A 20,226-nucleotide genomic window follows, 5' to 3' on the forward strand; every position below is an offset into this window, starting at 1 on the left:
AAACAGAACTACCAAAAATAGCTTGTGTATGATAAACATTTGGGATATAACTTCAGCCATAGCATTCTGGCAGTGTTTACTTTAAACTAATGTTAAAAATCACATTGATGACTGTTATGTAGTTACACAATGCTAAGTTCAGTTGAAATCACGTAACACCAAACTGGAAATCTGGCACACCTTTACACAGCCTCTGCAATCAGATATTGCAGATATTGGGGGACTTAACAAACAGAACACAAACACCCAATAACAGAATGGAGAAACAGAAAGTCAAATTAAGTTTAATTCTTCTTATTTTAACAGACATCCACAGGGTAATAAACCAGACATTGCAATGGTCAGGTAAATGTTCAGAAAAGAGATTATGCACACTTGGTGAGTGTTTGTGAATGGTCTGATTGGAAAAATAAATGAATCATCTACATTATCTTCCATTATCACATGCAGAAGTTCAATCTGAAAAATAAAGAAATTGGAAAATCACTGTTAATAGCAGCAAGACTCCTGTTGTTATTGTTAATAATGATAATAATCGCAATAACATAAGCTGGACCAGTGTAATCTGCATATTTCCTTTACCTTTTACTTTCAGCTTGGCAGAACACTCTGCTTTCCCAAATGAGTTGACTGCCACCACTTTGTACTCGCCACCGTCGCTGGGTCCCACTCTGAGAATGTATAAGGAGCAAACTCCGTGAACGTTGGTGATGTAGTAGTGGTTGTCAGAGTTGATGCAGATGCCATTCAGGTACCATGAGACGCTGGGTGCAGGGCAGCCTCGAATGGCACAAGTCATATAGCACTGGTACCCCTTTGGTGGAGTGTGGACTTTCAAAGGAACCAGAATGGAGGGGGGTCTCTCAAAGGTGATTAAGGCTGGCAGAGCTGTGAATTGTGACGCTAGACAAGCAACAGAAAGCAAACAGAATGAATTCCTATGATGATTTGCAAAATGGCATATCATTTATAAATTAACTTTGTCTTGCAAATGAGTTTAGATGGTCATGAATGGTTCAAAGAATGTACAACCACCTGCAAGGCTTGTATTCAAATATCTCTGTATAGTTTGAAAACCTGACACTTGGAATTGCTTATAGGTATACAAAGCTGATATTAATCACCACACAACACCTTTGCTATTGATAAGTGACCAGTTTGTGCAGTTTAATATGGGACCTACAATTTCTGCTCTGTAACTTATCCTCACCTTTGCAACTGTTGATGCCCCATTTTGGTGACTCAGAGGGCTCGGATAGTCCCATGTCATTTTTGGCATAGACTCTGAAGCGGTACTCTCGGCCCGAGTGGATGTTGGTGGTAAAAGTTAAACAGTAGAGGCGATCAGCTATTGGGCGCCATATGCGTGTGTTGGACTCATGCTCTGCTATCATGTAGTGCAGCCGGTCGTCCAGCTCCTGGTCTGGTGAAGGAGCCCATGTAATGATGACCTTACCATGGACCATCTGCTCCAGTGCCACTGGGCCTGGTTGCTTGGGTTCATCTGATGGCACGCAGTGGACAAAGAATGGTGGCATAAAAATTAGAAGAGTGGATGGATAGTAGGCAGTTTATAATTTGTACCTTCAATGTGTATTAAGGAAAATGGCCAACTAAGTCACAGTATGTAAATTTCATTCATGTCAACTACAATTGAAAAAGACGCTGTTTCGAGGGTTCTTTAGTAAAGGCAGGGGCTCAATTTAGAATATTGACTACTATATAGAGCCATTTCATGAAGAAATGGTTCTTCTGACCGATGAAGAATGTGTTGTATGTGGTTCTATATACAAGGTTTTTGAAAAAGTTTTGTGTAGAACCATATAAAACAATGATTGTTCTTTAGAACTTGGTGTTCTAATTAAAACCATGGCCTTTACTATAGTACCTCTGAAGAACCACCTTTTTTGAGCGTGTTGGCCTTTGCTGGTCTGTAAAATCTCCTTCAAATCCATATCCTTCACATGATTTTCTGGCCACCATAATAAATTAACAATGCTAACAATGCTGTGACTGGTTTATTGAGCCTGATCAACGTTTCACCCTTAGGATGCAAGTGAACTTAATTTGCATTACTTTACAGCAGGGCTGGTCTGAATAATTTTAATTCTGAGTGAATAGCAAATACTAATACATAGAAAATGTTGAGGGGAAACAAAATATATGTGGCTGCTTTAGTTGAATGCATCATAAATTCATGCCAGGCATGTGCGTCTCCTTATCTCAGAGCTTAACAGAGTGTGCATCTTTCCATGAGGCTGTTGAAGCCAAAAACAAACAAAGAAGACTTGGAACAAATCACAAATATAGGATGAGAAAATGGCCAGTCAAAGATAGGCAATAAGAAACTGCTATACCATAGAGACACGACAAGTTTGATGAATCATCTCAAATATGAGCCTTATCTGACTGAGTACTACTTCAGTGACTTGACCACTTCAGGCAGGAATGTTAGCTTTTTTTCCCTCTTTTCTAAATAAACAATTTTGCAACAGGTTTAAAACCTGACAGCACAAAGAACAGATCTGTTTATTTCCACAAAATCATACGTTTTTAACCACTGTAACTGAGAAGTGCTGAAGAACAGTGCTGGAGCCTCTCTGAAGCTACATTGTCAGAAAGACTAGTAGTAGTGTAGTTCAGAAAACTACATTCCAGTAGTTTCAAAGAAGTGGTAGTTTCACTTCATTCACGCAGAAATGATCAACAGCCAGTGGCGAACACTGATTAAAATGGAAAGATTTCATCAGAAGAAAAAAAAATATATATTGTTGTGTATAAGGTTGATTACAACTGTAAAATGCTGTTTGAGTCAGCCATGCTTGGGTTTTATGTAAGCATTAATAAACTATTACAGCTACCATTACCAAAGTACACCCAGATTATTCCTGTAGTGAGACGAAAATGACGGTAAAATAGAGGCTAACGTTACCTGTTACTCTGACATCTATGTCAAAACTAGTCTTTCCGCTGGAATTTTTGGCCACGATGGTGTACACGCCTGAGTCTGAGCGCTTTGAGTTGGGTATAATGAGAGTCGATGTGCCCTCAACGTTGACAATATTGAACCATGGAGATACAGGCTCATTTTCTTTCAACCACTGGATTTCTGGTAGTGGAGAAGCCTGTAAATGAGCAGTTGCACATGTTACAGGGAGTCGTAGCAAAAGGGAAAGGATGTTACTTTAAAAATAGTTTATAAATCAGTATCTTACCTCATAATTGATTTTGATTCTGGCAGAATTTCCTGCTCGCACAACCATGAAGTCTTCAGGGTCTTTGAAATAAGGTTTCACTGAAAACCAATCCAGGAAGACAAATATTTACAAAGGCTCGAAACTTCATATTAATTTAGCTTCCATTAGATTTTACATTTATGCCTGTTGTTCCAGCCACTTACAGTTGGGATTTTTAGCACAGACCATCAAAGAGGGCCGACTCGGTTCTCCAGCTCCAGATGCGTTAATGGCTGACACTCTAAACTCATACTCTGACCCTTCAGACACCTCCTTCACAGCATATTTCAACGCTGAGAGATTGCAGAGTATATTTATTAATGTGAGCATTTCATTTTTATTAATTTTAAGGACCACTTAAGTTAAAACTTGTGTGTTAACATCGCTGAAATTACTGCAGTGCTCAAGCATCTGCAGGTCAAATAAAAATACCTTTGATGGGCTCATTGGCAGGGTTTAGAGCTACCCATTGGTTTGTGTCTTTCTTGCGTTTCTCCAAAAGGTACCCCAGAAGTTCTGTTCCTCCATCCTTTGTTGGAGGTGTCCACTCCAGGTTAATGCAGTTCTTAAATGCGCTGACCACCTTAGGAGGAGCTGGTGGGTCAGGGAATACTGCAACACATTACAGGTATTAAGTGGCTTCTGTGTACCTGAATGTTAACATGACTCCATCAACAGTCAGTGTGGTCCTTTTTATGTTCATACAAAGCATGCAACCAAAACAAGACTCATGCTTACTTGTGGTTTGACCTGCCATGTGTACTGCATACCAGAACTTATTGACCATAAATATAAACAAACAAACAAACAAACAGTCCCTCTTACTTAAAGTGCCGGCCATGATGTTGTCAGTCTCCAGGGGGTCACCAATACCCTCAGGATTCTCTGCATAAATGCGGTAGGTGTACCTCTTGCCATGGGACACATTTCTGTCCCTAAATGTTGCTCGATCTGCTGACACATCCCCCAGCCTTTTCCAGAAACTTTGGCCTACTTGCTGACGCTCAATTATGTAGTTTGTTACTGCTGAGCCACCATCATCACTTGGTGGGTTCCACTTAAGTTCAATTACAGAGTCAGTGCTTTCCAATACATCTACAGGGCCCTTTGGTGGACTTGGCTTGCCTATTGGGGGAACAAATGTGGTGTTTGAAATAATTCATTCATATAAATATTAGTCTTAATAGACAGTTAATATTCTGAATGGAGGGTAACAAATTATCTTGAAAAATTCTCCTTACCAAGCACAATTAGTCTGGATAAGGCCTCAACAGTACCAAAAAGGTTTTTAAGCTGGATCCTAATTTCTCCAGCATCTGATTCCAGGCAGTCCTTTATTTGAAGGCGACTGTGATTTGGTTCCTTCACGACTTTCACCCCACCACCATCCTTCAGCTCATAAGCATCCTTAAACCACTTGATTTCCAGAGAATCTTGTGGTGGATACATCATCTTAAAGGATGCAGTTTGGCCCACTTTCACTACCACAGGTTTGGAGAAGTTGTGCAGTTCATCAGGGTCAAATTCTGGAGCATCTGAAACAGTCATAGACATGACCGCATGCATGCTATCTTGTTAGCTTTTCTTGCAAACATTTTCAGTGACATAAATACTTTGCAAAAAGAAAAGCACCATAAATAGACTTGGATACCTCCAACTGTCACTGTAGCACTGGTTTTATAGTCATTTGTTTCAAACTCATATTGGCCTGAGTCGGAATCCTTGCAACTTTGGATAGTCAGTTTATGAATACTCTTATCTTTGGATATAGTCAGTCCACCTTTAGAGGAAAGCTACCAAAAATTATGAAGAGGAAAAAAAGAATTGCTTTGTTGAAGAGCAAACATAAGAGAATATTAAAAAAATATGTTTTTACAAATAGTTCATTAAAAAAAGGTTTTAGGGAGTGTGTTACCTTCTCTCCATCTTTGAACCAAACTCCGTCCACATTGCTGTTGAGTTTACAGGCTAATTCTGCTGGCTTGCCACGGGCTGCATAAACATCCGACAGTCCACTGGTCAGGTGCATTTGGCTGTCTAGCAGAAGCACAGATGGAATGGCTATATTAGGCAGCTAATGATATTTTTAATTTTTGGTAACTTTGTGTGGTTTCTCAACATATGCTGATTTAATTTCCAGGTTATTTGAGTTTTATTATTTGGTGTATAATGAAAGTTAGATGGGAAGTGTTGATTGTATTCATTTGCATTCATTTCATATAATGAAAACCAAATTCCAGGGCTGCAAACACAAGAATTATTTTACATTGATTTGTTGTTTCTAGAGAAACACTGATACAGGAATAGTGGGCCAGTGCTGATATCAGTACATATGCATATATAAAACGTAGAAATTGGGACTAGAGCAGCATTACAGATAAATATAAAATGTAAATATAAAATGTATTTGTGAAGGGTTACAAAGAAGTAGCCTAACATCACGCAAACATTCTGTTGTTCTGGAGTACAGATAATACATCAAACATTGTTTTGAAATATTGATCACATCTAAACTTTTATTTGATGCCTATACACACACACAAACACACATATCATTGCTGTCAGAAGAAAACCTGCATTTTTGTCATTTTCAGTTTTTGACAATTTGAAAATGCCCTTTTGTCCTTTACATTGACTGGAAATGTCATGATGAATGGGCTCAAAGAAATGTCCCAAAATGACTTGGAAAGAAGTCTGGTTCCTTTGACTTCTATTTAAAGCAAAATATTTGTTTTTCCTTCCCCTGTGAAGTTACCATTTTGGAGATACAAGGTTTTCTTCCATCAATAGTGATGCATGTATGGTATGCATCTTCCCCATCACCAGGCCCTGAATGACAACCAGCTATAAACCATCATAATTAGCACAAATTCAGCAAAAAACACAATGTTTTCTCTTAAGTAAATCAATATTTCTCACTGAGTTCCTTGTAGTTTTACCAAATGTAATTACATCATTTGCTGTAGACTCACTTGTCCTGCGTGTTACTTTTTGATGGATTTTTATATGAACTGCTGCAATAATGACTGTATGCCGTTCCAAAGATTAGTGCTGCTTCACTAAACCCTTTTAGAATAAATGGCAAAAAGTTTGCTCAAGCAGGATCAGCATTTGTATTGTGGAAATGTGTTTTTCTCAGCTAAACAGTCATTTATTATATTTGTGAAATGTTGTAGCCGCAATCCACAAAGCTGATATAAATACGTACAGCTTATGAAAGAAATAAAGCGCTAGCATCCCATCTGTACCGAGATGTTTAGAGAGATGATGTTTAAAGTGTTCTTAGAGTGTCACACTGTGGCCAAACATTAATATGACAATCCCATAGGTGACAAGTTATTGGTGACTGTAGAGTTGTGTTCTGGTATTATATCTCTCTATCATCAGACACTTTAGAGCTGCTGTTAAGGTATGCATTATACAATTAGTGAAGCAGTGCCGTCATGGAGAAGGTGAAAAGTTATTTGCTTCCATGCACTAGTAGGTGTATATTTTACAATCTTACCAAACTCAGAGTCTCCGAGTAGTTTAGTAGTACCTACACCATCGCCTGTAGGTTGTACTGATGACCCTGACAGTTTTTATGCAATTACTGACAATAATGCAGTAATTCAAATTGCTCTTAGTTTCTTCTACGCTTAAAAGGTCTCCACACGTCATGAATCTGAAGAGATTCATTAAGTGATTGATAAGAATGATACACTCATTATTTACCTCTGTAAAAATGTGATTTAATATCTTCTTTAAGATTCATATTTCATGTTGGTGCAATATTTACAAGAACAGTCTAATGTAATCACAAATCTTTCCACAAGTGATGTATGTTAGACAGAAAATAAAACAAAGAACATGATTGTATAAATGATTACGATTAATAATTCTTTCTCCTCAAGAAAAAATCTATTAGTACGGCTCTCTTACCTGCCCCGTCAGTGGCTACACCGGTCCGTCCATCTCCAGCATGCCCAGCGTGTCTAGAAGTGTCTCCTCTTGTTTCTTTCCCAGCTCCAAATTGATCCCCAGAACTAGAGCCAGATCCAGGTGTAGATCCAGAACCTGAGCTCGAACCAAATCCTAAATCAGCTCCAGAAACACCATCCTCAGCACTGATGCCAGATCCAGGTCCAGATGTGCTGCTAGCTCCTCCCCCTGCTGTGTCTCTCTCTGCCTTGGCTGTTTTAGCAGCCTCAATCCTCTCCGCTCTCTCTTTCTGCAGCTTGGCTTGCTGTTCTGCTGCAATCTTTGTCAGGTCAAGGCTTGATCCTCCAGCCTGTGTTGTTTTTCTTGTTTTCTTTTTGCCTTGCAGTTTTGGATCATTGTCAGCTTGATCAGGAAAACACACACATACATTTTTCTAAACTGCTTGTCCTTCTGCATCACAAGGATCATGAAAGCAAAGCAATTTCAAATAATCCCAACTCTAGCTATGCTGACAGATAAGAATACAGGTTAGTAAGTTAGTGACTTAATACAGCAAAAAAGCAAACAGTGGTGCTAGAAATTGTGATCTTCATCTATATCTACACAATTTATCCAGAATTTAATGTCTTTGTTATGAAATATGAACCCCTGCTTTCACTAACTGAGTTCTGCTCATTGATTTTTTTGTGGAGACGTTTTTTCCCCATTCCTCCTTACGGAATAGCTCCCTCTCTGTGATGTTGGTGGGCTTTCTTGCATGGATTCTTTGCTTGAGATTCTGCCACATTTCTGTTGGATTAAGGTCTGGACTTTGTCTTTGATATTCCAAAATGCTAAATTCTTCTGTGGTGGCTTGTTGTCTTGCTGTTCTGTTGAGCTTTAGGATGGTCCAGAATTCATAGTGTCATCAAAAAAAAAAGCTGTGCTGGTTCAGTGGCAGCAAAACAGCCCTAAACCATAATCTTGCCACCAGTGTGCTTCACCATAACACTTCCTATTTAAGCCAAAAAGTTATAATTTTGCCCTATCAGTCCTCAGTATATCTGGCTCATCCATGTGATGTTCATGCAACAGGGAGTGATATTCCTGAAGATTAGTGGCCTCTTCCCTACTATCATTCTGTACGTAGTATACTTGTTCAGTTTGCCTGATGTTGGAATGATGAACACTGACACTAGCCAGTGCAAGAGAGCCCTACATATTGGGAGATGTTACCCTGGGGTTCTGTGTGATCTCCCAGAAATGTATATGCCTTGCTCTTAGCATGATTTTGTTGGATGACCACAGAGAGCAACAACGTTGAAATTTTTCCCTTCATGCCCTGTCATTGGATAGATTAAGTCCAGACTCTTCAGAAATTGTTTGGAAACATCTGTTAGCCTGATGCGCATTGTGAGTTCTTTTACTGATAAATATTGTGCCAGACAGTGAAGACTCAGGTTAATGTGTTTTAGGTAGGGCAGGACCTCCGCTCACAGCCCATTTATTGACCCTCCTGACCCTAATCAATTATTAATCCAAACTAATCATTTGTATACTTATGGTCATTCACATACTTTTACCTACAAAGACATTTAATGTTGGATCACTTTGTCCAATAAATGAATGAAAAACTATTTAATTGTTCTCTTTGTCTGTTATGAATTGGATGAATCTGATAATATTTTAGGTCTGTTTAATGTAGAAATTCAGATCATTCTGAAGGGTTTACAAACCTCCAGACACCACTTTAACTCCTTGGACCCCTTAGGTGTATTATTCAGTATTTTAACTTAAAACTTATTTTGTTACTACTATGGATGTGTATGTATGTAGGTTGTGTAGTGTCACAGTGTATCGATTGAAATGATGTATCAGCCAGCACTAGTGGGAGAGTGACCTTACCTTCCACTAACAGCCAGGCATTGCAAGATTTGATTCCAGCCACAGCAGCATAGATGCCTTTATCTACTTGCATACAGTCTTTTACCACAAGCCTGTGAATGAGCTTGTCCTCTGACACCGTAATGTCGTATTTTTCTCCCTGTGCAAGGGGAACATTCTTCCCCACCCACAGGATTTTTGAGAAGGGATTGGACAGAACGCACTCAAACACTGCGTCTTCCCTTTCTATTGCCTTGACCTCCTGAATCTTTACCAAGAAGTCCACCTGTGGAACTGAGAGAAATTCATTCAGTGTCATGTGGAACTATGACAAAGAGTATTCAGAGATTATTTTGAGTGCTCGCTTACTTTTAAATTCTGTGGAGAACATATTTACATCCTCAACATCTATCTGATAAAGGCCTGCGTCATCAGGGAGGAGGTCTCTGACAGAGAAAACAAATTTCTTGCCCACTTGTTTCAGGCTGTGTTTCATCTCCAAGTCCATGTCTTTGGAGTATTCAATCATCTCTCCATCCTAAAGATAATACATCAGTTTTCAAAATGCCACGGCTCTTCAGGGTTCTGAATTTATCTTGAAATATGAGCTCAAACTAGGCCATGTAAAGCTAGTCAGCTTACCTTGTAGACGAAAATCCTACTACTCATGTCTAGAAGGTCCAAATCAACTTCAAATGAGGCTGTGCCATCGCCTTTGACTTCGATGTGCTTCAGGTTGGAAATGCTTTTGACAAACTGGAGAGGATAGGATGATTATGAGTATGGAGAACATGATCCTTTGTGCTTGTTACCTAAAGCTTCACTCCATCATTTGGGAGTTCTTTGACCTACCTGCGCTTGCTCTTCCTCTCGTTCTCTTTTCATTTCATTCAGCTTCTTCAGCATCCACCGGAAGTCAGTCACTCCATATTCAGCACAGATGCGCTCGTAGTCTTTCTTATCAGCGCTCAGCAAAATCTCCCAAAACTTTGGGTCAATCTCTCCCTCTTTTTTCTGCTCAGTTTTTGGACGAACTTTACTGTGTGGAAGTCAATGAATAGGTCAGCAACTGAAATGTGAAGTAGAATGAAATTCATATTTACGGTGTTAACTATATTAAACCTTTTTCTCTTCAGTGCCATCTTGAGTTCAGTTGGTTCCGCTTCTGAAGAAGAAGAAACGCAGTACATCAATAAATCACTCACTGATTTGCATTCATCATAACACAATGAAAGACTGTGATTATAAGGACTCACTAGTTGCTCTCTGTGCTTTGTCCTTTTTGAATCCCACTGAAATGCATATGCAAAATGATTAGTGATGTATGTCTTATGTATTTGAGTTTGAATGTAAGCACACAAAGCACGACAGTTTCATGCCAGTTTCCTACATTCAATGACGTTCAGCATAACGGTGACAGAAGCCCTGCCAAACTCATTAGCCGCAAAACATTTGTACGTGTCAGCTTGTTCTGGTGAAATGTTAGGCATCTGAAACACAGAGGAGCCAGAGAGGATTATCCTTTGAAAATTTCAGAAAAGTATATGCAGTATAGAGAAAAAAAAGCTTTTGTTGAAACAGTAAAGTGTCTTAAACCTCAAGTGTGTGTTCGCGAGAAACAGGATCAAACTTAATTTCATATTTCTGTGGATCAGAGACATCTCCGTTATTTCTGCCCCATGTGACTGTGGGTTTAGGATCCCCTATGACAATAGCCTTGAATACTGCTAATTTGCCTGTTGGTCAAAGAAGAGAGTCATAATTTGTGCATATAATTGAATGTACTGATTCACTTTCAATGAACACAGTATAAATTATTAAGTATATGTGTTTTGTTTTTGAAAGAGGTGCACCTTCTTGGATGGTCAGAGCAATGGGTTTGCGGGTGAAGTCTGGATGAGACTTTCCTTCTGGAATTTCTTCCACAAATTGCATGATCATCACACCAGGCACTTTGGACTTCTTCCTAATGCCCACTGGTTTTAGAAAAAAAAAATTGCGCACAGTATTAATGAAAAGTGATGATATGATCACTCTGAGTGTACCAGAACCTTTCAAAGTCGAGAGGAGGGGTGTACAACTCCAGTCCTGGAGTTTCTCTACTCAAACACACCCACTAAACCTGGCACTGAACAGGTAATCAGGTGTGTTTGAGCAGGTAAGTCTCCAAACTGTGCTGGACACAGGCTCTCCAGGAACAGAGTTTTACACCTCTGGACTAGAGGGTTTTTATGTGTTTGTTTGCCTGGCTGTATTAACTAGTACACTATAGTTCTTTATAAAGCAGAGGCAACAGAGTAGAAGAGATTCAGTTTTAGGTTTTTTTTTTAAAGGTTTTAAAATATTCAGCCACATTCTCAGTGGTGGTGTAAGGGAAATGAGGGGTACTTCAGTTACCTAGCACTGTTCAGAAACTCATGCATGCCCTGTTTTAATTAAGGGCAAAGCCACAAATAATTTCTCAGGCATTGTTTTTGTTATTATTTCATACACCAGGGCTTTGTTTGGTCAGGACCTGTTTATCGTGAAGTAGAGCAAGCAAATAGCGGGACTGTCAGATTTGTGCCACTTATACCTGAAGTACCTAGAAATAACTCTCATGTTGGATTGATTATCACGCCCACCCACACACAGTGGACGAGGTGGGAGAGATTTTTTTGTAATTGAATAGATTTACCTTGGCCTGCTGCTGTCTGATCTGTCACCTTTGATGATTTCTTCCACATTTTGCTAGTAGTAGTAGTAATCGCAGACAAGGTTTTCCTGAAAGTGTACAAGGAAGGAGTGATTTATTAATTCAGTATTGATCCATGATTTAGATGATGCTTAAAATAGCAAATAACTGCTTTAAACTTGATCGGTGTATCAATTGGAAGTTAACTGTGATTTTTAATATAATTAGGACCCCCATAATAGAATGTACCACTTTAAACTACCAGCAGGGGGCACTAACTACTCACATCTGAGTTAACCCAAAGTGCTGAAGCTTTAGGATCATCTTTATGAGTGAGTCCATATGTTTGCTGAGAGCTTATGTAGAAGCTCTGCACAATGTATTGTTTGCTTAGTCATTATCACAATATTGGCTTTGACCACACTGATATCACAAATGTCTGCAGTGTGCAAATGAGCCCCATATCACAAACATTGTGATTCTATAAGCATCCTGCACAATGTTCCAGAGGAGTTTCTGTGGGGGCTTTAGTGAATATCAGAATTCATATAGTCAAAGTAATGTGAATATTTTTGTTCAAAATAAAGCAGAGCAGTTTTTAGCCTTGGTACTTCACCCTGTTGTTAACATACTGCGTAATATGTTATAGTATAAATTACTGTGAACACATTACCGTTACAGAATTATGTTACTTGCATTACTCATAGTCATTTACCTCATTCAGATTATGAGTTTTGTTGATATATTATCATACATATTATCATACATCATGCAAAGTTATGTTTATTTGCTGAATTTAACATATTGAGAAAAAACATATTGAGAAAAAGCCTAAATGTGAATTAAATTTATGGCACATTCAACATTTGCAATAAATAAATAAATAAATAAATGAATAAATAAAACTAAAAAGAGAACATATATAAGCTTGTTCTCTGTAGAGGATGTGTTCATTTGCTTTTACCTACAACCCCAATTCCAATGAAGTTGGGACGTTGTGTAAAACATAAATAAAAACAGAATACGATGATTTGCAAATCAACAACTTTTCAACCTATATTCAGTTGAATACACTACAAAGACAAGATATTTAATGTTCAAACCGATAAACTTTATTATTTTTTGTAAATATTCACTCATTTTGAATTTGATGCCTGTAACACGTTCCAAAGAAGTTGGGACAGGGGCATGTTTACCACTGTGTTCCATCACCTTTCCTTTCAACAACACTCAATAAGAGTTTGGGAACTGAGGACACTAATTGTTGAAGCTTTGTAGGTGGAATTCTTTCCCATTCTTGCTTGATGTACAGCTTCAGTTGCTCAGCAGTCCGGGGTCTCCGTTGTCGTATTTTGCACTTCATAATGCGCCACACATTTTCAATGGGAGACAGGTCTGGACTGCAGGCAGGCCAGTCTAGTACCCGCACTCTTTTACTATGAAGCCACGCTTCTGTAACACGTGCAGAATGTGGCTTGGCATTGTCTTGCTGACATAAGCAGGACGTCCCTGAAAAACACGTTGCTTGGATGGCAGCATATGGCTTTCGCTTTGCATGGCAGAGTTTTAACTTGCACTTGTAGATGGAGCGACGAACTGTGTTCACTGACAGTGGCTTTCTGAAGTGTTCCTGAGCCCATGTGGGAATATCCGTTACAGAATGATGTCAGTTTTTAATGCAGTGTCGCCTGGATTGAAGGTCACAGGCTTTGGTTTTCTGCCTTGCTGCTTACTTGTAGAGATTTCTCCAGATTCTCTGAATCTTTTGATGATATTATGGACTGTAGATGATGAAATCCCTAAATTCCTTGCAATTGCATGATGAGAAATGTTGGTTTTAAACTGTTGGACTATTTGCTCACGCAGTTGTTGACAAAGTGGTGAACCTCGCCCCGTCCTTGCTTGTGAACGACTGAGCCTTTCAGGGATGCTCCCTTTATACCCAATCATGACACTCACCTGTTTCCAATTAACGTGTTCACCTGTGGAATGTTCCAAACAGGTGTTTTTTGAGCATTCCTCAACTTTCCCAGTCTTTTATTGCCCCTGTCCCAACTTCTTCGGAACGTGTTGCAGGCATCAAATTCAAAATGAGTGAATATTTACAAAAGACAATGAAGTTTATCTGTTTGAACATTAAATATCTTGTCTTTGTAGTGTATTCAATTGAATATAGGTTGAAAAGGATTTCAGATCATCGTTTTCTGTTTTTATTTATGTTTTACACAACATCCCAACTTCATTGGAATTGGGGTTGTAGAATTCAAAGTTTTGTGCACAACTATATAGAAAGGTTTATCCCAAATGACGATGTGAGCAACATAATTGCAGCATGATATTTTGTTCATATTTTTTTTTTCAATCTTATTTTTGCTGAATGGCTGAGTGTAATTATTTTCATCAGAGATGGAGAAAACTCGTAGGGGTTCATTTCATTCTTGGACCAATGTGTGAGATCCACGCGTGACCTTTAGATGCTAGAACAAGTTCTCTCACCCCGATCTCACCCTGATCATTTGTCTTGTCCTGCTCTTAGGGGAAGACAGCAGGTGTCACTCACCCTTTGGCCACAAACACTGAGATGAGCCCATGCTGACATGTTGATATGTTTTCGGTAATCTACAGACTTGTTGAGGTCTCTACTAAATCTAAAGCAGAAAAGAGGAACTGTATGAAGCTGTCTGAAACCTGGGCAGCAATGGAGTGTTCATAATGTAGACAGCTGAGGAGAACAGCATGTTTTGAACCTCTGTGAAAAAGTATTTTTCATTTAAATAATGATTATGTATTGTTAAGGTATTTTCTTGCAAATAATAGCATACAAATATATTAAATAACATTTTTATCTATATTTATACAGTGAAATGACATATTTCTGACTTATTGTGATGTTCTAATGCACATAGGTGGTTTGTAGTTGATGCAGCTATTACATACAGGATAGGTACTTAAATTTAACATACAAACTAGGAAATCCTTTAGGAGGTGTTAATTGCTTCAGGACACAGGTGCAATCAAAAAATAAGCCTTTTACACACAAACAAGCTGCTGTGATTTCCCGTTCTATAGTTATTTAATGTCCCTCTCCTAAGCAACATTGGCTTCAATGTACCAGTTAAAAATAGAACTTGTAACTGTTTACATGTGTCATCAAATCTATCATGCAAAAAAAAGTTTAAGCTGGTATTTTTAACATGGTAGCTTTCTACATGCTACATGCATTTTATCACGATATGAAAGATGAATGAGGCTTCCTTTCTAGTTTTTCCCCCTGGAGTGAGCATGTGAGAGCAGATCTAACAGCAGAAATAGACACTTTTTCCAGTCGACCTTAAGGGGGTTAAGACAGATATTCTGAAATGTTCATTTACTTTAGCTTCAATCATAAAAATAACATGTTCTGTAAGATGAACTGCAGGCATGATTGACCTGTTACAGACGTAAAACTTGTGAACTAATAAAGATATTATAAGATTTTGAATTACCATCTCATGTAATTCAAAACTGCATGTGATACAAATGTATGATACTCTAAGTGTCTGCCTTGCAAGCCCTCGTGAGGCTGTAGCAAGTTACATAGTTATTTGAACCTCATGCCATATAAAAGTAAAATAAATCAATGAGCAGCATTTGATCGTCACTCTGAAAATAGAACTTGCTTACATAAAAGTCCTTTTGGATCCATAAATTGTGTTTTCTGTATCTTTTAAATCTGTATGTCTACAAGTGAAAAGAACTAAATGAAGTTTTATTCTAGAGCTCTCTCAACTTAGCATAGAGAACATAGTCAGGATCACCTTCTGGATACATTATGAACATGGATGAGTTTATTTGGAGAGAAAAGACTGAATAAATCGATCCCTATTGACTGTTTTTGTGGTGCTGAGAGAACGTGTCATTCACATGACTGTGACCGATATAACCACTATAGCATTTACTGTAGTCTTTTTTTACTATCAAGAAATATGGAGGCAGGAATGTATCAGTTTACACTTGACTACTTTTCTTTAGTACCAGTTAATAGGTATGTGGTATTAGAATGAGATTCAGGACATTCATCCAAAATAGCACCGAAGCTGTACATTAGATATCACTTGGCTTGTAAAGAAAGTGTTAATCTCAGGTTTGTCAAACACTTGTGGGTGTAAATTTGGCCTGTGCCCCCACCAGGACAGGGGGCTGCTCCTTTCTTGGCATGGATCCTGTGGCTGAAAATGAGCTTCTAGTCCACTGACAGAACACGTAAAGCTGGGCCGCCTGACATGGTTGGGGTCGGTTTTTATGGTCCCATGTGGCTCGTTGCATATGCTAACATTTAATGCAGACACCTGCCACTAGTGTTCATGGCCTGGCCAGAAGAACAGCATGGAAAACATAGCTGTGTCACTGCGTGGAGTGACCAAACACCAAAGGTGCTCCTCAAGGGCACTCTGTATGCAAGCAGACTGAGGCCATTAAGTCTGAGTAGCTTAAAAACACCACCTTCCCCTTGAGGAATCAACTTTAGTAACCAACTATTTCCTGACAACCGTTACTGCAGTGATTTTCACACATGGTCCTGCAGTGGCTTCGTCCTTCACATTTTGATGTTTTCTGTGCTCTTTCCTTGCTGAGGTGGGTATGTTGGAGCAGGAGAACATTATAGTGTGCAGGGGTAATCCAGACCTAAGACTGAGAGCCATGTTTTACTGAGAAGCAGACAAAGACGTGTTTGTAACAGCATGGCTTTTCATATTTTATTGCTCGAGACGAGGCTATCTAATGCATACAGGTGCTGAGGAATATGGTCAACAGACTTGAGCAAGTAAATATGGCTAGCGATTTAGCTTGGGTCCAGTACATTGTGGATCTGCCATTGCAGCCACAAGCTAGACAATCCAGTAGTGTTAATGTATACTCTTTTTTAAAATTGATTTTGACATGCTTTTTTTTTTTTTTTTTGTCTGTAAAAATCCAAAACTCCATGTGAGAAGTCCTTGGTATGTCTCACCCCTTCTGCCACAAAATATAAACTGTCCTAAAACATGTAACTTTAATATACTTGTGGCTTTCAAGCTTGTGAATATCAGTATTGATTAAAGATGTGCAAGAGTACTCAGTTAACCGTTCCAGGTATCACTATTTGAGTATTCGTTATATTCCCTTACAGTAAATATTGAGGAAATCAGGCTAACAATTGAGAGAAATGCCAACTTTGTTTTAACAGGACTGTAAAATGTGACAATTTTGCAAGTAACTGTGCACATGTTGTGAAGGATGTGACCAAAAAGACAGATAGAGTGGCAAGCTCTGGAGCAGTTTTATCGGTAACTAGGCTAACTGCTCTAGCTGATGTTAATAAGCTCAAGAAACAATGAAAAGATATTTCTCTGACAAAGTATGTTGGCACATCATCCACTGAGGAGAAAATGCCTTGTGTAGAACATAACGGAACCACATCAGTGACCAATGTTGTACCGGTTAGCATTATCTTACCCCTGTTGACCCCTCTGAAGAGGCACCTTCCATTACTCATCCAGCATGAAAACCTATTGATTTCCCAAGGCTATTTTTGAATAAGAAAACAGATTTTCAAATTTTAACCTTCATTGCTACAATCTTAAATGTCCGCCTGCAGCGGTACTGTAATTTCAGCCAAAGTCCGTTTGTTGTTCATTTCCTTTTCCTCTGGTTAACTGGTTAATCTGTTCATTAAATCTTGCAGATACTTCAGTCTCTAAATTAGTTGGAATGTACCTCACTAATACACTGACCAGCCATCGTCCATTTTATCAGCTCCGCTTACTATATAGGTGCACTTTGTAGGTCTACAATTACAGACTGTAGTCCACCTGTTTCTCTTCATACTTTGTTAGCTCCCTGTTACCCTGCTCTTCAATGGTCAGGACCCCCACAGGAAGACCACAACAAAGCAGGTATTATTTAGGTGGTGGATCATTCTCAGCATTACAGTGACACTGATGTGGTGGTGGTGTGTTAGTGTGTGTTGTACAATTTTTAAAAACTCCCAACAGCACTGCTGTGTCTGATCCACATGTACCAGCACAACATACACTAACAGGCCACCACCGTGTCAGTGTCACTGCAGTGCTGAGAATGATCCATTCAAATAATACCTGCTCTGTGGTGGCCCTGACCATTAAAAAATAGGGTTAAAAGGGGTCTGAAAAGTATGCAGACAAACAAATGGACTACAGTCTGTAATTGTAGAAAGTGTACCTCTATAGTAAGTGGAGCTGATAAAATGGACAATGAGTGTAGAAACAAGGAGGTGGTTTAAGTTATGACTGATTGGTCTTAGTCAGTCGTACCATTCAAAAGCCCTGTTATATAATAGTTTGCTCTGCTGCCCATCGACTGCTTAGTATTCATCAATAATAATGGAAGTTTGCAGGCTGTTATTGCGGGTCTCAGGCCAGTGATCAGTTGCCAGGTCTGCCTACAATGATGTAGCAGTTGCTGAGAGGAATCATCCCTTCACTCTATTAAAGGCCTGTTCAGTATTGTAAAGGTCCCTGCAGTATTATAAGTTTGCCTGCTGTGCATACATAATGTCTAGCAAGTTGGATGGCTAATGTAAGAGCAGCCAAAGTTGCTAATGGGAAGCTTGTTTTTATGCATTTGACAAATGTTAGCAGATTGAACTGAGGTCAGAGGAAATTATACAGCTGGGTGGGCACAGGCTTCTCGCTTTCTTGCATAAAAAGGTCCTACGAATCTGTGAGTAAAATGTTTTTTGGAACAGGAGGCAGAAAGGAGAGTTTGCTCTTGAATATGCTTTATATTGAACTACAGGTTGTAGGGCAACTAATATGGATTTGTAACTGAGATTAAACAAAACTGAATAGCTAAACAGTTTTTAGCAGATACCGATTCCTTACATGATAAGCCCAAAGCATTTTGACAATGTATATACTCTTCTTCAAAATCACAATATTATGTTAGATGAGCAGCAGACCTTTGAAGAGATCAGCCATGCAGCTGTAGGACACAGTGGTCTAGATTAGTGTCTCTAAGTTTCCCCACTGGAGTATCTCTGCACTGCACAGTTTAGGGAGTACGCACTAAATTCAGCACTCCATACATCACTAAAACAGTGTTTTAGAGCAGGGAATGTAATCCACTTACATTACTGCAGGTTCAGTGCAGCTAACTGTCAAAATGTTCTCTTATACTGAGGCAAAAACGCATGGGGACAACTCACTGAGTTGTTGTGATCCAAAGCAATATCAAGCAAATGCTATGAGTAACAGTCTAATTGTTTAGCGCTGGTTTTCTGAATCCAGTCATGTGCTCAGACTGTAATAACTGTATAATAATTGTATTCGAGTTGACACCATTGTGATGTACTTTTAGCTGCTGATTTTAGATTGTCTTCTAAATAACCTCTCAGCAGCATAGCTGTGTGATTTCAGGTTCACAGTATTTGGCAACAGATGTCGATGTAAGCTGTTACATGCAGAGAAAAAAAACACTGATTACATGTTGGTGGAGTTAAAGCATTGCCGTATTGGTTATTTGTTCTCTAGGAAATAGGGCAGCGATTAGCATTTACCATCCAGGAAGGATGAGTCAGCTGTGAACTAGATCATCATGCACATGTTTAGTTCATGAGAGAATGATGCATTCTGTGGTGACCAAAAATGAGCCAAAAAGACGAATTAAAATCAACAAATAATATGTTGAGTTTTTTTTAACCTCTCTTTTGCACATAGATGCTAAAAAGCATAAGACATATTTACGTCATAGGATCAATGAGCAATATCTGAATGAAGAGTGTTCCAGTCTAAACCAAATGAACCTACATTCACCAAAGAAAGAAAACAAAATAAGCTAAATAATTAAGTACTACCTTTTTAACAGGAGCAATACTACTGTTCTCCAGAGTGAACCTTTGTTTGAAAGTTTGGTGCAACGTAAGTGTGGCGAATGAGCTTACCCTTTGTGAGATGGCCTCTGCTCGTACTGCTCTGCTGCCTTGCCTTATAGTCCAGTGAAGGTTCTGGATGCACAAGGCTAATAAATCCATCTAGGAATGCCAGGGCAGCAGCAAGGTTTCGCTCCCCAAGACCCCACTGCCCAGTAACTGCCAGTCTCAGAGTACTAAATCATAGACAGAGACATCCCCCTGAAGGGATGAGAGCGACAGCTGAAGTGCTTTGTGGTTAATGGCATAGATGCTTGGATAATATATTGATGTGAGAATGGCTAATTAGCCATGTGAAAAGTGATAGCACAAAATTCTGAGCACAAAAGTCTTCCTGCAATGCAAGAAAGGTTTTCCATTGTACAGACTTTATAGCCGTTATGGGGTCTGTAATATAGAGATAAGAGTGGCACGATCTTTACAGTGTTAACTGAAATATTGTCACATACAGCCTTTTGAGGAAACACTGGATAAAAGCTAAAGGATACAAATGAATACCATGAACAGTAAGATCATTATACATACATAAGCTACAGTAGAACTGGCAGTTAGCATTGCCAGTATTTTAAGAGCACTGTTGCCCAAGCTTAATGCAATGCTTTTAT

General features: G+C 39.0%; 1 protein-coding gene across 1 annotated transcript; it reads right to left on the reverse strand.

Moving 5' to 3' along the window:
* Positions 1 to 262: 262 nt before the first annotated feature.
* igfn1.4 (immunoglobulin like and fibronectin type III domain containing 1, tandem duplicate 4) lies at positions 263 to 19,671 on the reverse strand. The gene is made up of 23 exons (XM_017697818.2): positions 19,634 to 19,671; positions 11,698 to 11,783; positions 10,874 to 10,996; positions 10,617 to 10,756; positions 10,411 to 10,510; positions 10,277 to 10,312; positions 10,143 to 10,185; positions 9,873 to 10,059; positions 9,663 to 9,776; positions 9,390 to 9,558; positions 9,042 to 9,314; positions 7,158 to 7,559; positions 5,152 to 5,273; positions 4,888 to 5,029; positions 4,478 to 4,771; positions 4,062 to 4,361; positions 3,669 to 3,848; positions 3,401 to 3,529; positions 3,216 to 3,295; positions 2,933 to 3,125; positions 1,211 to 1,504; positions 583 to 903; positions 263 to 459 (listed from the first exon to the last, which is right to left on the reverse strand). Exons 2-23 carry the CDS (start codon positions 11,744 to 11,746, stop codon positions 455 to 457), a joined length of 3,696 nt encoding a protein of 1,231 aa, XP_017553307.1. The 5' UTR covers positions 11,747 to 11,783; positions 19,634 to 19,671; the 3' UTR covers positions 263 to 454.
* Positions 19,672 to 20,226: the final 555 nt, after the last annotated feature.

Source organism: Pygocentrus nattereri, chromosome 26 (assembly GCF_015220715.1).
Source record: "Pygocentrus nattereri isolate fPygNat1 chromosome 26, fPygNat1.pri, whole genome shotgun sequence".
Taxonomy (NCBI): Eukaryota; Metazoa; Chordata; class Actinopteri; order Characiformes; family Serrasalmidae; genus Pygocentrus; species Pygocentrus nattereri.